The 16,260-nt window shown below is 34.9% G+C and overlaps 4 protein-coding genes across 13 annotated transcripts in view; 2 read left to right on the top strand and 2 right to left on the bottom strand.

Annotated features, from left to right (window-relative positions):
• Positions 1–448, bottom strand: part of LOC122402396 — a 29,468-nt gene extending 29,020 nt beyond the window's left edge. For 3 of the 4 annotated variants that reach the window (XM_043405145.1, XM_043405143.1, XM_043405146.1), the window contains exon 1: positions 198–420. The gene's annotated coding sequence lies outside the window, so the exon portion shown is untranslated. Of the gene's footprint in view, positions 1–197 lie in introns of all 4 variants that reach the window. The other variant, XM_043405142.1, reaches the window with a different exon arrangement.
• A 337-nt stretch (positions 449–785) lies between these two features.
• LOC122402384 (protein anon-73B1) lies at positions 786–2,117 on the top strand. 5 transcript variants are annotated; one of them, XM_043405118.1, is made up of 3 exons: positions 786–841; positions 1,670–1,842; positions 1,905–2,117. In XM_043405118.1, the coding sequence occupies exons 2-3, from the start codon at positions 1,672–1,674 to the stop codon at positions 2,001–2,003; spliced, it is 270 nt and encodes an 89-aa protein (XP_043261053.1). In that variant the 5' UTR covers positions 786–841; positions 1,670–1,671; the 3' UTR covers positions 2,004–2,117. The 5 variants fall into 5 exon arrangements, with proteins under 5 accessions (XP_043261053.1, XP_043261050.1, XP_043261051.1 ...); XM_043405115.1 differs by lacking the exon at positions 786–841 and adding an exon at positions 934–1,180; XM_043405116.1 differs by lacking the exon at positions 786–841 and adding an exon at positions 1,190–1,238.
• Positions 2,118–2,577: 460 nt separating this feature from the next.
• On the top strand, positions 2,578–6,486 carry LOC122402368 (integrator complex subunit 5). Its single transcript, XM_043405088.1, has 11 exons — positions 2,578–3,068; positions 3,148–3,277; positions 3,368–3,777; positions 3,856–3,991; positions 4,050–4,719; positions 4,794–5,041; positions 5,114–5,319; positions 5,392–5,538; positions 5,599–5,739; positions 5,818–6,078; positions 6,159–6,486. Exons 1-11 carry the CDS (start codon positions 2,847–2,849, stop codon positions 6,378–6,380), a joined length of 2,793 nt encoding a protein of 930 aa, XP_043261023.1. The 5' UTR covers positions 2,578–2,846; the 3' UTR covers positions 6,381–6,486.
• Positions 4,455–10,671, bottom strand: LOC122402369 (protein transport protein Sec61 subunit alpha). Of its 3 annotated transcripts, none has more exons than XM_043405090.1 (9): positions 10,517–10,671; positions 10,238–10,305; positions 9,957–10,022; positions 9,656–9,866; positions 9,319–9,576; positions 9,058–9,224; positions 8,593–8,982; positions 8,211–8,476; positions 4,455–4,580 (listed from the first exon to the last, which is right to left on the bottom strand). In XM_043405090.1, exons 1-8 carry the CDS (start codon positions 10,521–10,523, stop codon positions 8,213–8,215), a joined length of 1,431 nt encoding a protein of 476 aa, XP_043261025.1. In that variant the 5' UTR covers positions 10,524–10,671; the 3' UTR covers positions 4,455–4,580; positions 8,211–8,212. The 3 variants fall into 3 exon arrangements, with proteins under 3 accessions (XP_043261025.1, XP_043261026.1, XP_043261024.1); XM_043405091.1 differs by lacking the exon at positions 4,455–4,580 and adding an exon at positions 5,975–6,087; XM_043405089.1 differs by lacking the exon at positions 4,455–4,580 and having other exon boundaries at positions 8,001–8,476; positions 10,517–10,669.
• Positions 10,672–16,260: the final 5,589 nt, after the last annotated feature.

The raw sequence follows: 16,260 nt of genomic DNA on the forward strand, positions 1-16,260 counted from the left end.
TTTCTGATGACCGTTTGTCAAAAAAATACAGTATACAAGACCATTGGAACGTCACAAACGATTCATAATACGAACAGAATGTATCATTACAGCTGTCTTTCCCGTGACAGTTCGATCAAATTTTCATCGTTCGATGATATAATCATGATTTCTCGACCGTTTAATGCAACCAAAACCTATAAAAATTCATTGCTTACCTTAATATGACAGGAATACAGAGGCTCACTTTAAACTTGGATGTAAACACAAGCATTTTTCAACGGAACTGACACCAGGGCAGCTTGAATAACAAACGAGAAAACACTCTTTACATCGCGGACAACGTTATTTTACTGTTCGAGATTTTATTACGTTATTAAATACCACAATAAATATGAGAATTCGCGATCCCTTCGGAAAACATCCATCGAAAACTAAAGATGGCAGCCATTCTTCTGTACAAAACAAAGGTTCACATCCACGGACTGGCAAGCGATGAAGCCTCGAACCCAGATGGCTTCCGGCGCTGTCGTCGACCCGCCATTTTTGATTACTCAAAAACGTACCCACTCTATTAAAGATAATATACAATTAGGATTCAGTTTTCGATATGTATTTACATTACCTGACACCTCCAAAATAGTTCTTCTGATTTTCATTTTTGTAAAATGACAGAATATTAATTTTACGTGTAATAATTCAACGACACATTAACTTTAAATATCGCCGATAGCTGACGCGCAAATCGAATCACTGTAGCGACCTCTTTGATAAATTACAAACAAACCACTAGAGGGCTAAGAATCAAAAGATTGGTTGTTGTTTCCCGCAAGTTATCCAACAACGGTCGATTCTCAAAGAAGTAAAAGGAATTTGTGTTTCGTTTGAATTTGCTGTTGGACTTATTATTAAGACATATTTCTAGCAAACCCTGCTTTGGACGTGACATTAGTGAATAATTCTGATTTTCATGTAATACATACGAAACAAATACTTTATGTTCCTCTTTCTCGTTTGACTTGAAAAAAATGTAGAAAGATAAAAATTGATTTTGTGTTAATATACGGAATTATATTTCCCCATTAATTAATCGAATTTCATTTATTTTGATCGAGTATTGTTCACTGTCAATTTCATATTTGATAGCTTGATCGAAGTTGACTGACATTAAATAATTGTCGAGATTAACGTCATCAAGAAGGTTGGTAGCATTTGTCACGCTCGTATGGTATAAAAGTTCTACGATCGCTGTTGCTTAGGTTATTGATTTTTAATTGTATGACATATGTTTTGAAAAAACAAAAATATTTCGAACCGTATTGTATGATGGCTGTTGAGCGACAGTTATATCAGTTCTAAAATTAAAACATTCAACATTCAAAGGCTTGAACTATATCATGTTAACTATGAGTAAACATTGCCATACAGAAGACCTGTTTGGCTGCGTTGTAAAAAAAAAAGCAAAAGAGAGAGAGTGAGAGAGAAGCGGAGACTGATTTCCTTGTACATAATGACGTATACAAAATATACATTTTATATTACGCGATATTTAATGCGCTATCAATATAAAAATGTTAAATAATTTCTATTAAGAATTCTTTTAAAACAATAGTTGTTGATGTTTAGAGTATTACATTTTGTATTAACTTTTTGATTCTTTTCTACCAATAAAATGATCTTTTATGTTTAGAAATGGCAGACACTGATTCACAATTAAAACGACTTCTACTTCCAACAGAAGAAACATTGTTTGAACAGTTATTACGGTTTGGACTTTATATTGGAGCAGTATTTCAAGTTATATGTTTATTGGCTATAGTGATTTATCAGGCTGGTCCATCTGATGGTATTGCTGCATTAAAGGTACTTAAACAAGCAACTATTACAAGTATTTATGACTTACGGATATTGTGAATTAATTGAAGGATGATCCAAGCGATGTGGAATGCTCAGAAAACAGTCCTCAAGTTACTCCTAGGAGACCTCATCGACCACGAAAACAGGAAAAGAAAAAAAGACGTTGAATTGTGTTTTGTTGCTGTCAAAAAATATGCATTGTCTGCCTGAAATATTATTTTTAATTAGCACTATTTATGAAATTTCTTCTATGTGAAATTTTTTGTAATAATTTAATTGATATTTTTTAATTTAATAAGTAATTTATATAGTATATATTTAATTTAAATTTTTTATACCAATATTTTATCTTGTAAAACCAATTAAGATATCAATCAACATGACTGCATTTATAATATTGTACGAGTATACAAGGAATGATTTTAATAATACAAATCTCAATTAAAACTTATCATTGATTATGTAAAATTATTTTGATGAAAAACCATCGTAAATGGATAATTAATATTATGCACTTGAAATATCGGGAAATTTTAATTTTTCGTAACACATATAATAGTGGATTAAAACAAATTTAGTTTCAATAACATATTTATATTTTATTTATGCCTACTTCGATTCAAATTCGTATCACGTAAGTAGCAGTTGATACTTGAAAATTTCCGTAACGAATAGATTTTTTAAATCGACCGATACATCAAAATTACACAACGATCTATAGAAGGTAAGAAAGTGGTGTTTGTTAGTATTGGACAAAAATAAATACATAGCACTTTCACGGTGAATGTACTTTTTATTCATTTCTTAAAGTTCCATGTTTCTCCAACATAAAGTAGTACTAACAATACTACACAGTCCCAATGAAACCGATAACTACTGTACTATATCAAAGTTGGAGCGACATAATGTAGATTCTCGGTCACATTTAACCTCAAAGAGCTGACAAATGATGTGGTTGAAATATCTAAAATAGTATGCCATTTTTCAATTAGTTTCGAGGAAAAATAAAAATGTTGCATTCAACGGGTGAATTATCACCACAAGATATTTTGTCAGAAGTTAGGAAATTCATTTCCGGAGCTATTAGACCATCCCATAGTACAAGTACCCTCGATGTAACTCGAACTGCTTTATCGTTGCTTCGTAATGTACCTGCAGCAAGAGATGCGGTACTTGAGTACTTTTGCAACGTCTTTTTTGTCGCTGTTACAAAATATGTTCGTCAAATCGAAGTAAGTTCAATGTAACATGGTTTATCAACAAACCATGTACATAACTGTCTTTGATCATTCATAAACAAAATTTTCACAGACAAATCAAAATTCGGTAATTTGTGAGGAGAGCATCATAGCAGAAATCCATGCTGTTTTAAGTAGTTTTATTAATGGAAATCCAGAGGCATGGGCACCAATCATTTCAGCATGGTCATTGGAATTACTAGGTATAGAATCATCGAAGCATTTTAAATTGGTTCTATTTTGTATCCAAAATATCTGTTAGTTACAGTTTATTTCAAAATATTGTATTGCAGGTAAATTGTCTTCTGATTACGCAAAGCGTGGAAACTTGCCTGTCAATGCTGGGATTAATGATTTTCTTCAACAATGGATGTCTTGCCGTGCTACTCGTACATTAATCGACATTACTGCTCAATGCCTTCAATGTCTTATGCATTCTGATACAGAATCTTGTATTAAAGCATTATTGGATACCAGTGTATTGCATAGTCCTCACTTTGACTGGGTGGTTGCTCATGTAGGAAGCTGTTTTCCAAACACAGTTATTACCAGAGTACTGTCTTGTGGTTTAAAAGACTTCTGTGCCATGGGCTATGAACATAATGTCAAAAATCCTAAATTGAATTCAGTTGTTGGAATTCTGGGTCACTTGGCCAGTAGTCATTTTCAGGATATAAGAACAGCATTACTGGATCTGTTCAAAGTAAATTTGAATCCTGTTAAACTACTTTATACTAACTGAAATCCTGACAAATCATGTGTTTAATAATAATATTTTTAGTGGAGTTTGGATGAAGATATGAGCGTTGACGAGGATACAAAAAAGCAGAAATTAGCTACTGTTCCGTTTCTCCTAAATCTGGCATCTCTTTCGCAAACTCTTTTAAAAGCAATAACCAGCGATGTGTTACAAACGTGTAAGTAAACGCGTTTCGTGTCTTTGTAATAAATTATGACCTCCACTCCTTATTGCAGTGAAACCGGATATAATTCCACAATTGGCTCTGTTTGCATCAGACTGGTGTAAATACTTTGACAAGCAGCCAGAAGCTTTGATAGACTTGACTGTGCACTTAATCTTAGGATGCGAACAAGGGGCGTCGCAAATAATAAACATTTTATTGGACACTGCTTTAAACACAAGCAATGTTGGTTACCATAGCGTTAACGCAGCACAAAGTGTGAAAAGCGTTTGCAGCGAGATATTGGAATTGGTGTTGGAAGAAATCGATCTCCTGTTAAGGACACACGGGCCGCAGTCGGCAAACATTGCTTTATTGGGCTCTATCAAGCAAGAATTGCCTGTAATATTGCCATTACTTCTAAATCAAAATCCTCTAAGAGTTCAAACAGCCGTCAGGCTGCTGTGTTTTCTTGGAAGCCAAAGCGCTAACATATTAATATCTGCAGCTTCGTACATGTTGGTTAAAGCGGTAACGACTTTTCATCTTGCTGCTTTGATACATCTTGTTTCAAACAATGTTGTAGTCTTCCCCTCGAATAAATCTGAAACAGAAAATATGTTAGCTAGTCACGGCTACTTTACCCAAGTAGTCGAACAAGCACTCAGGGAAATAAATTATAAAAATGTTATGGAGAAACAAGAAAGGAGACAGTTCTTTCAGAATCTTACCATACTATTAAAGTAAGCGTGTTAATGAAACGGTATCATCAAATCTTTTATAGATTTAAATAATTTGTTTATAATATTTTATATAGATGGGAGAAATCCGATAAAGCAACGATCTTCCGGTCAAAGATGATCACACATGCTATCAAGTCTAATTTATATCAGATCTCTTCCTTACTAACAAAGACAAATGATTTTGAACTAGCTAACGACATTGCTAAAATTTTGGACTTGTTCAGTACTCCGGAGAAAGACAATTTTTTACCTAACGTGGAGCTTACTCTGAAATTAACAAGAGCTGTGATTCAGTATTTCTTTTTATGCATAGCGGAAGATGGTAATTTAAGAATGTTTTATTGAAACTTTCTACTATAGCCTTTAATATTTATTATTATTTCTTTTTATTTAGATATTACGAAAAAGCAGCAAGGTGTGAAAGTAGTGTGCCACTTACTGAAAGATTTGACCTGTTATTCACCGTGTGCTCGAGCTCTAGCACTGAGAGAAATTTTGGGACACAGTATCAACAACGATCCTGCTAAATATTTTGGAGCTAAAGAAAAGTTTGAACCAAAATTCGAGGAAATGTTACTTTTACACCAGAATCACAAACAGGTAGAACGATTAGAGACGTTGTATAGAAAAATGTTGATCATGAATTACGCAAATTTTTAATTTTCTATTAAGGTCACAAGCACAATGTTAGCTCAAAAACATTCTTCTGTATTTCACGCTGGAGTGATTGGTCACGGGCCACGACAAATACCACCTGAAAACACAGTTGACAAAGAGATTATCGCACTAAATAAAATTTTATTAATAGACGTGATAAAGGTAATAATCTCAAAAGTATACTTAACTCTTCACAATTTGTTCAACGTCCGAATGTTGTAGGCTTGCTGCAGTAATAGAGAATCGGAACGATATCCTGTAAATCTCGATGCGTTGACGATAGTTAGTTTACTGTTGGTTGAGATAGTTTCGCCCGATGTTATGTACAATGGACTACCATGGCCTGATGAAGAATTTACCAAAGTATATTCATCAACTTTTAAATACCGCGAGGTAATATTAATGCTTAACAATTTGGTAAAATATTTGTATTACTTCTAGGTCACCATAGAAAGAGATTTACAAATCCGTCGAACATTTAGAGATGTCCCATTGTTATGGACATTGTTGGAATTAACAGCTTGGTACAGGCCAGCTTTAGCTTATTGTTCAGTTTTATTGAGAGGCATTGCTGCCACTGTTATGGCTAACTGGAATACAGAAGCAGGTGTCTCGTTGGTAAGCGTCATGGCACTCGGTCAATTGCTACCGCCACCATTGGCGAGTACAAGGGATATTTTGCCCGTTTTGGAGTCACATCAGGTGTGTATCCTACAATTACATTATGACTTATTTACTAAAAATTTGGAATTGTTATAAAATGATAACATTTTTTATTTCAGATAAATACTATAATGAAGGAGTGTGTATGGGCTTATATGCGTGAAAATATCCCCTCGCCAGCCCTTTTCACACGTAGCGATGGAGTCAATATAGCTTGGAGAGATACAGACACATCTACGCCAAACGCGCGATTCACGGAAACACTTCGTTTAGTTCTGTTAGCTAATATTCATACATTAGGCCCACTTTATGCTACCCTATTTTACAATGAAAACAAATAATTCATCTATCCGCCAACCGCGAATTATTTTCATATATACATATACATGTTCCTGTAAATAAATTTCTCAATAATTATCAAATATGTATAATATTAAAAGAAATGTCGAAAATAAAATTTAACAACTGCTTTTAAATTTTTCAATACCAACTTATAAGTTAGTATTGAGTTACATCCCCCGTCTTCAATATTTATTAAATAACTTAAAAGTTTATAAACTTTTGAAAATTTATCTATTTTAAATTTAAATATCGAGTTTTATATTCACTGTTTTGGAATAGCACAACGATAAATATAGTTTGGAGATAGTTTTTAATAACAACTCTAAGTACAAAATAAAAGTTACCATTCGTGTTGTATAAAATAAGAAATAAAACTTTTACTAATATTCGGACGTATATAAGTAATATACAGTTTATAATACGTTATACAAATATAATGCAATTATAACTTATTTTTCCTCCTTTTCGTGGATCTATCAATCAGTTATTCTCGTGTTACAATTTAATTTGGATGACACCTGTTGCTCCAGATTTCGCACATAAGCACCTGTTTCGGAGCGCGTAAATTACATAAAAACCGCAGAGTAGTCGTCAATCGATGCGCATTATTGTAATTACGTTGTTCTTTATTAAATGTATGCTCCAAATTCATAAAAATTGTAACACTTGTATATGCTGCTTAAAAAACATAGGAACAGGAGGGAAGAGAAGACAGAAACGATAAATTTCAATTTTTATAAAAGCACGATCTCCTAAATACACAAGAGAAAACAAATATAATCAATATAGGAATGATGCTATCTATGATGAGTGAACACTGTTCGAGTTAATTGTTGCACGATTACCCAAGGCGGGTGTCTCGTTCCAACAGAATAAATGATAACCTATTATGCAAAATGGTTTGATTCGTATGAATGTCTTTAACGACTTTAATCGCGCTCTTTATAAAAAAAGAGTCTTTCACGTGACTCTGTTATCACTCGGAGCATAAAACACTAGTAAAAAATGCTCAAAATATTTAATTACTTTTTTCTATGTACACTGTTCGTTGTATGAAAGATATTACATCCTTACAGTGTAAAATCAGAGCATTCACTATTGAATGCTCGATATTTACATTCGAGCATTTTCATATGTGTTGTAACCCAGTGCGATCGTCTACGCTCTGTCAACATATATGTTGCATCGTGGGTAATAATGCCTTTCAGTACCAATTGACACAGTGTAGAATCGTTATTAATCTTTCTTTTCATCTATATATAAAGACGATGTAATTTTTTTACGAATGTAAACAAATGTCGAAAATGACAATATGAAATATATGTATAATGGACAATGAAGTATTCCTTGAATATGTAATAAGTACATATAGTCTCCCTTATGCCAGAACCATGAATGCGCAATTCGATAAATTCTGGCATTGCTAACCTGGACGATAACTCACATTCATGGTCTTGGCGTAAAGGTAGGAGTAAAAAAGAATATTTAACAGTCCAAAATACATTTTTACTGCAAAAGGTGAAAGTTCGCAGTTTCACGATTTTGACAAAATATTGTTTAAAGAAGAAGAGACCCGCATAACGCGAGTGTGTAAACACACACGTACACATGTACGTACGTACGTACGTATGTATGAAATTTTATTTAATGAAGAGAATAAAGAGAATAGAGCTGTGCGGTTTGATTCATGTTGAAGACTTTCCATTTCGGTCTGTTGACTGATCAACGGCATTGACAGCGTCGTATGGGCTTACATTACAATAAATTATTATTCAGTTCTTCGGAATTAAAAAAAGTTCACTTTTAAAGTCTATGCAGATTAAGTTTACAATTAGAAGAGTAGCGTAGTCATGCCACCCATTTCACTTTGTTCCCTAACGAAGATCTCGAAGTACTGATATATAATCGTGACGGCCAGCAAGATACCAGTACCGGAACCGATCGCGCCGAGGAAATCGGCTAGTACGGACAGAGCACCGATACACAATCCACCGAATGCCGCCGCAGTCGGAATGTATCTGTTCAATTCGTGAATCATCGAATTGTCTCTGTGTCCTCTCATCACCATCTGTTGTTCCTTTAACTGCTTCGCAATCTATAAATTAATTTGAATTACGAAAATTACGCACGGAAGAATATGTCGTGCGTGGAGAATAATTTGAACAAATAAAAAACAGCAGCTGGAAAAACAAATTTAAATCGAATACTAACGTCTTTAGCTGAACTGCCAGAAACTTCAATCCACGTTTTCGAGAAAAAGGCACAAGATCCAAGCATGAAGAGAATGTAAAGGACGGCATGAATAGGATCTTGAAGAATATGTCCTACAGACTCTGGTGGCGACAAGTAGTAACACAACCCTCCAACAGGGTAAGATCGCGCTGGACCTCCACCGCCAACATCAGACCATACTCCTAATAGATTAACAATGATATTTCCTTGAAACTTAACAGCCAACATTTGTGAGATGACGTATAAATTTGACACGAGAGCCGATTGAAGAATAATCGGGATGTTGCTGGTGTAGAACAGTTTGATGGGATAGCTGCTATACTGGCCTCTGTATCGGGCGGATTTGATCGGCAAATCAACACGGAAGCCCTGTTAATAATAACATAATTATGGTTTTGATCCAAGCTTTTCTATGTGTTGATTTATATGGCGCTGTAACGTTACCTGGAAGTAAATTACGATGGCAAATACTAAGATTGTGGCAAGTAAGTTCATGAGATTAGGAAGGTTTTGCCTGTAAAATGCTTCGCGGAGAGCTCGAACTTTGTCTTGCCTCGTAGCCAACAAATGGAACAATGCAATTACTGCACCTTCGAATTCCGTGCCACGTCCTAAAATGTTTAAAACAAAGATGGTTCGTTACATGTAATGTAGCAGCAAATTACAATATAAAGAAATATCGATAAGAATACGGAAGTATCATACCAGTGTTAACAGTAGTAGGAGAAAATGCTTTCCATACTATCGTTTCGCAAATATTGGTTGCAATGAAAAGAGAGATACCACTTCCTAATCCATATCCTTTTTGGAGCAGTTCGTCCAATAACAATACAATCAATCCAGCAACAAACAATTGAATAATGATCAATAAACAAACTCCTGCTCCAATTTCTGTTGGATCACCATACATGCCAGTCATTACATATACAATGGCTTGACCAACAGTGATAACCATACCAAACACTATAAAAAAATATGAATTTTGCATTAAAATAAAGATAATTTAAAAGAATATCTGTGAAACATAATGTATATTTCTTACATTTCTGTGCACCGTTAAAAAGTGCTCTGTCTTTTGGAGTGTCGCCAACCTCAATGATTTTTGCACCACTCAACAGCTGCATAATTAAACCAGACGTAACAATAGGAGAAATTCCTAATTCCATAAGGGTACCTCTATTTGATGCAAGTATAACTCGAATCCAATAGAATGGATCCGCGCTGTCCGATGACATAATACCGAACAAAGGAATCTACAAATGTCAAATAAATATATTCTTTATTAACAAAAACATTACATACATAATATCAAAATATCAAGAACCGTGATAAAAAATCCTTACCTGACAGCATACCAAGAAGATAAACAATGTAATTGCAGTCCATAGTACTTTCTCTCGAAATTGAATCTGTAACGATGTTCAGGTTGTTAAATCATTATTGAGAAACGTGTTTAAATGGGGATAGGATTTTAAATTAACTTCCATGGGGATTTGAACATTTGACAGACAGATGGCGAACAGTAAGGACGCCCGACTTAAAAAACGATTACCCGCGAGATCGAAGAATATGGTACGTAAAACGTTAAATATGAAGGGTCGGAAATAGAATAATATGAACTTACTTTTCGCTGCGGCTTCTCTATTTCCGGGAGTATACTGCAAAACGGCTTTATCACCTCCAAAAATTTGACTGAAAAGTATACAGGTTAGAAACGAACATTCTTGTTAACGACACACCGTTGAACAATAGACGAAATTAATCAAAGATTCAATGATTTGAACAATATGTGCTGCACAAGAAGAGAAATCGAGTGAGGTTACGTTTACAAGTTAATATATCACGGTGATAATTATGAATAGAAATATTTTGGGTCTTTTGATCGAAAATAGCTCGTACTTACACCCCATTTTAAATCCGAGATGACGACTATTCTAGGCGACGCTTCTTACAGATGTTCGGAATCAACACAGTCGCGAGGACATCCGATTAGAGCAAGAACACGATTAAACCTGGCCGCGTAAGCTTAACTGGCAAACCGTAGTGAGTCGTGGCTCCCTTCGTCGACACGTATCAATATACTATTGTCACGTGACCTGATGATGTTGGCCGGCACAAGGCCGGACTTTCGAAAGCCTGTGTTAGATGACTCTGAATGTACATAAACAGTGGCGACTCCTTGACCGACTATATCAACAGGAGAACCACGATGGACTATTATGCATTTTGCAAATCTTGTCGGTCAAGAACTTTTTTCTTGTATATTCTCATGGCCGTTGTCACGTATACGTGAGTTTGTTAGCTAATCACGTGTATGTGATTTTACCATTTCAGTTATCATATTAGCACAGACGAGGTATACGAGTAGACCTTTCACCTAATGTATTTTTTCGGCCCGTTTCTCTGGGGTCACGAGACCCCATTACCATTTCCGTGTCATTTGCAACGTTACCAACAGATTCAGAAATGAATTTCAATCCCTTCCATAGTCAACTCCACGTGGATTTACGCAAAACTACAGCTATTTGCCTATCAATACTAATTCAGTGAATAGTTTCTCAACTGACCGCCATCCAAGAGCAGAGGACGCTAAAATCACCTCCGAATTTTTCGCTCAGTATGGCAATTGTTCGAACTGACGTACAAAAAGACAAAAATTAACGAGATACACTCTTCCAAAGTGGAACAAAATGTTAAATAGATCATGCATCAAATTGTAAGGGGATCTTCGTAAGAAGGCTTCAATCTTCGTAATGGTTTTAATGAGTCGATGATCAACAATGGCTAGCTTATGGTCACTGGTGGTCAACAGTGAGGTTGACATCAAGGTCAGCGGTCCAGTGAAGATCCAGAAATGGTTAAGAGGTGGGACCAATCGAAATAGTTTCTTTGTAGACAAGACAGTCTTAACTGTTAACTGCAACTTTGGCTCTGATTAGTCTCCCCACCCTTTCATCACCTTGGACAGATAAGCAGGGTCACTGCGAAGAATTCTTCAGTCGCGTCGCGAATTCGGGAGTGTACAAACAGCCTGAAGAGAACTGGGGACCGCTGCTGCCCTCTGCTGGCCGCTGCTGACCACTACTGGCCAGGGCTGACCACTGCTGACCATGGCTGACCAGTACTGACCACTACTGACCACTACTGACCAGTTCTGACTAGTGCTCCTACCACTACTGACCACTACTGACCACTACTGACCAGTGCCGGACGGTGATGACCAACGGTAAGAACTGTTTAAAAATTCTCTCCCCTCTTCTATTCTATCGTTTGATGCCAATTTTGCTTCAATGAACTGATTTTGCCTTGCTTGCCTAACTGACGTTGCTATAATATGAATATTTTTTTACTTTACAGCTGACCCAGTGGTAACTACCCTATGTACTGACAACAAGTAGTAAGTCCACTCTACTTATTTATATTTTATTATTTTTATTTGTTTGTTTGATGTGAATTCAACTTCATTTATCTATCTGATTTTATTTGGTTACTATGAATGTTCCTTTTCTGTGTTTCCACTTTTACATTGTTCTTCGAATTTTTGTGATTGCTTCGATATGTATAATATTGCAGGATATATTAATGTAACATTGTTTTCAATCGTATACTATATTTGTTTCTATACAATATCAGGAATTTTTATTTTTAAGCTAGGTGATAGGTCATTTTTAAGTGTTTAAAAACCTCCTTTTTAACCCCTTAGCTTAATGATGTTTCAGAGACATGATGAGTCTACCGGGCCAAACATGAACAAGACGTCTCGGAGAAGTGATAAGTCTACCGGGCCAAACCTTGATGACGCTTTTGGCACGCACAGTTGGAAATTAAATCGTAAGGCAAAGGGGTAAAACAACTGGTTGTATACGTGCTCTCTTTGGCAAGTGTAGTTAGTATCTTTTGCTTAAAATTATAATCTTCTTGCACACCGCGATTTTTAAGATGACAAATGTCATAGTAGATTCATTTTTAATTTGACACTAATTTTAAAATGAATATACAATGAGTACATATACATATATGAGTAGTTCACTTTCTCTCGTCCGCTCGTTCTCTGGTTCTCGCTTTCCGAGATTATGTCTCGACCGAAAGGACCGGAGAGTTTTGCTCGATCACCTCTGTTAGATTGAATGAAACATGTGACACCTGTGTATTAGGTGTGATAGCTCTTACCGCTTCAACCCCGGTGCAGCTTGGTTCAGCTTAAGTGGGGCCTCACCGAGCGCATATATTCTCCTCTTTATACGGAAAAGAGAATGACCTCCGGTGAGAGTTCTTGACCCATATCCGTTCTCGAGTACTAAGCGGGTCCTGTTGTGATCATGTGTCCTCCAGGACCCGGCGGTTGTACGTAGAGAGGCCCGATAGACATGGGTCAGGGGCGTGACTTGCTTTTCTGATAATCAAGGCCGGGGGGGATCAATCTGATACCCACACTCACTGCACGCTTATGAGCACGTGTCGCGTCGCGTTTTATTTAAGCGTGCGATGTTTTTACATGCCGCAATATTTAATATGACAAATATCGTAATATCGATCGAAAGTAGAATCATGATTTTAATATCTTTTATAATACTTATAATTATATTCATTTTAGAATGAGTGTCAAATTAGTAGCTTCCGATTGTTCTTTACATTCTTCAATAATTAAATTCACTTTCATAATTGAGTTGACGACTTTGGGTATCCTCGATATCGAAGATACCCAAAGTCTTTCTTTACTTATTAAAATATATCATTAGATTGACGTGCAAGAAGATATTTCGCGACGAATACATTTTACAGTCAAAGTAACCTCGTGTAGTATGTACTATTTTTACTTTCTCACTGCACTTGCCTGTAGTTGTAGTATTTGTAGTTTTACAGATTCAGTGTTGTACAGATTCTCTTACTAATCTATTAAACAAATTTCTGTTACAGAGCAAATTCCTATGGAAGTTTTAGGTTTACAGAAGTAAGAATTAAGAATTGTTACAATTTTGTTTGATATTACTTTGTTTGTGTTTCAGGAAATCATCGTGGGATAAATTGAAGATAGAAGAAAGAAGAATGTATTTCATGTATTTTGTTCCAAATTGCTTAGTTTATGTTTTAATAATTTAGATTTATAGTTAGGTAGAATGTAATAGTATGTTTTAGAAAATCTTCGTCGAAGGATCAACATGGAAGAATATATTTTCTATGTATTTTGTTAGATGATTAGATAGGTAGGATGTAAGTGAATTTAGATTTATAGTTAGGCAGGAGTTTGGTTCTCTATATTAATGATTATATCAGGCAGGCAATATTTTGGTCTATTTCTCTGTTTTGTTGATGACAATTTAAAGGCAAATTCTTTCTCAAAAAACTCTTTCGTTGGTTGCACTTTCGTTTGTTTCTTCTTCGACCAATGATTTTTGGTCAGAGATCGTTAGTAATGGAGGGTGGTTGGGAATCGGTTAGGGCGGGTCTCCATTCGCAGCAACCTCCACGTGGTGAGACCTGGGTAATATTATTTAGCGTTTAATTAATAATCGTATCACTTTTAGCTGGGTAATGCAATTATTAATTAAAAACTAAATAATATTAGCAAATTGGCTGCGATCCGCCTTGCATAGGTCATCATAAATATAGAGCTTCTTCACTAGGTTAGTTTTGATTCTCATTGATTCATCAAAGATTCTAGAGTATTGTCAAAGATGAGGTATAGAAGTAGATCCTTCATCCAATGTATTTTTGCGGCCTATTTTTATGGGGTCTCGAACCCCCATTACCATTTTCGTGTCATTCGCAACGTTACCGACAGATTCAGAAATGAATTTTAATCCCTTCCATAGTCAACTCACCTGTATTTACACAACACTACACTGTTTGCCTGTCAACACTAATTCAGTGAATAGTTTCTCAACTGACCGTCATCCATGTGAGGAGGTCGCTAAAATCACCTCCGAATTTTCAGGTCGGTATGGCAGTCAGATTGGGCCACGAAAGTCCATAAGACGAAAGGTCTACTCGTATACCTCGTCTGTGATGTTAGCATTGATTTAATTTACAATGCTTGAAATATATTTACAAACATGCAAATACTTACATTTTCTCATTTGTTTGAAGATACTTGACACTGTTTCGCAAACGCCAAAACGTCAAAATTAAATATAAAGTCTTGAACAAATGAATTTCTTATTTTTAAAAATGAAGAAACTGGATGGAATGCATGTGAATAATAATAATAAACAATTACAAAATTAACGAATGATAAAATATCAAGCAGGCTGTAAAATTGAGCAATTCTTACAACTTTTTGTCATTCGATCGCTGTTTAGCATAGTATTTAGTATTTCGAATGCATGGATGCACGTTATCGTTTGAGATTGGCAGCAAAAAACACAGCAAAAATAGTGGAAGAAACAATTTTCCAACAAATCCAGTAATTCTATAATCCTTCAATTATAAGATTTTAGTAATTTGTATTTAAAAAAATTTTCAATTCCATTTTACAATTGCATCTTAACATTTGTAAAAGGACTTTTGCAGCAATATGATAGAACGTATTAAACGTCTGTTGTTTTTTTATATGTGTTAAAACCATTTTTGACATGGTGAATCTAAAAATTAAACTATTTTATTTTAGTATACGTATAATTATTTTTTTTTAAATTGTTAATATTTCATGAAATAGGTGGTATTGTTTGAAGTGCCGTATATAACATGAAAACATGATGGTCAAGTTGACCGTAGCGGTTGAGCGCGTGTATCCGTGTCCACGTAATACAATATTCTACACCTAGACTATGGTATTGGTTACCTGAAACTAGCGATGGACTAATATTAAATAATGAAACCTCTATTTTAGAAACACGTTCAAAACTAACAAAATAATTACTTAGTTCTACCTTCCCACCGTTATATTACGTAAATTAAATCACGTTTCAATTCCACTAAAAATGTTTCAGTAAATAGTGATTCATTTGGCGTTGAATGACTCAATAGAGACTGTTACTAAAATAGGGACTTTGTTTCGCATTCGAATTTTATCATGACTCAAATAGGTTTAGTTTGCTGACGGATAACATAAATAACTCTCCAATTATAGTTTCAATGAAACTATGAAAAGTAATAATTAAAGAAAATTATTAAATAACATTGTTTGAACAGACAATAACAGAAATAATTTCTTATCGATACTTCTATATGGACATTTTAATTTACGTTTCTTGTTTAAGATATCGGAAATATTAAGTGACGAACAGTAACCTTGACAAAATTTGATAGTTTACAATATTGCTATTACTTGAACTAAGTTATACTGTAGTCTCGAAGACATTTACATAAATTAAAATATTATGTAAAATATACTAGGTTTTACATAAATATTGATTTAAATACTCGTTTAATTATGCTGGGAAAGTTCTAATCGAATAACACCTAGTGCGTCTTAAAATTGTTTAAAAGGCCGAGAATGCACGTATCGAAGATCTCTGAAGATATTTTACGGCATAAAATAATTGCAGCCGCGCTGACGTTGTTCTTTCATATGTGATTCGAGAACTATAGAGCATAAAATTGTAGACGAGTATCTTCGATTACTGCTTTCTTTTTATTTCGAAATAATCGAACGATTTGGATAATTTTTCGCGCGATTGACGAAATTATTCAAATCTATTTCGTAAT

This window comes from Colletes gigas, unplaced genomic scaffold (genome assembly GCF_013123115.1).
Source record: "Colletes gigas isolate AHSC1104 unplaced genomic scaffold, ASM1312311v1 Colletes_gigas_Sc00035, whole genome shotgun sequence".
In the NCBI taxonomy this organism is placed as follows: Eukaryota; Metazoa; Arthropoda; class Insecta; order Hymenoptera; family Colletidae; genus Colletes; species Colletes gigas.

Coding starts and splice junctions, on each gene's coding strand:
- LOC122402384 (XM_043405118.1), top strand. CDS start 1,672: ATGGCAGACACTGATTCACAATTAAAACGACTTCTACTTCCAACAGAA. Junction 1,843..1,904: donor ATGGTATTGCTGCATTAAAG/GTACTTAAACAA, acceptor AATTAATTGAAG/GATGATCCAAGCGATGTGGA.
- LOC122402368 (XM_043405088.1), top strand. CDS start 2,847: ATGTTGCATTCAACGGGTGAATTATCACCACAAGATATTTTGTCAGAA. Junction 3,069..3,147: donor AATATGTTCGTCAAATCGAA/GTAAGTTCAATG, acceptor AAATTTTCACAG/ACAAATCAAAATTCGGTAAT. Junction 4,720..4,793: donor AATCTTACCATACTATTAAA/GTAAGCGTGTTA, acceptor TATTTTATATAG/ATGGGAGAAATCCGATAAAG.
- LOC122402369 (XM_043405090.1), bottom strand. Junction 9,225..9,318: donor TCCTACTACTGTTAACACTG/GTATGATACTTC, acceptor TAAACATTTTAG/GACGTGGCACGGAATTCGAA. Junction 8,477..8,592: donor CTGGCAGTTCAGCTAAAGAC/GTTAGTATTCGA, acceptor ATTAATTTATAG/ATTGCGAAGCAGTTAAAGGA.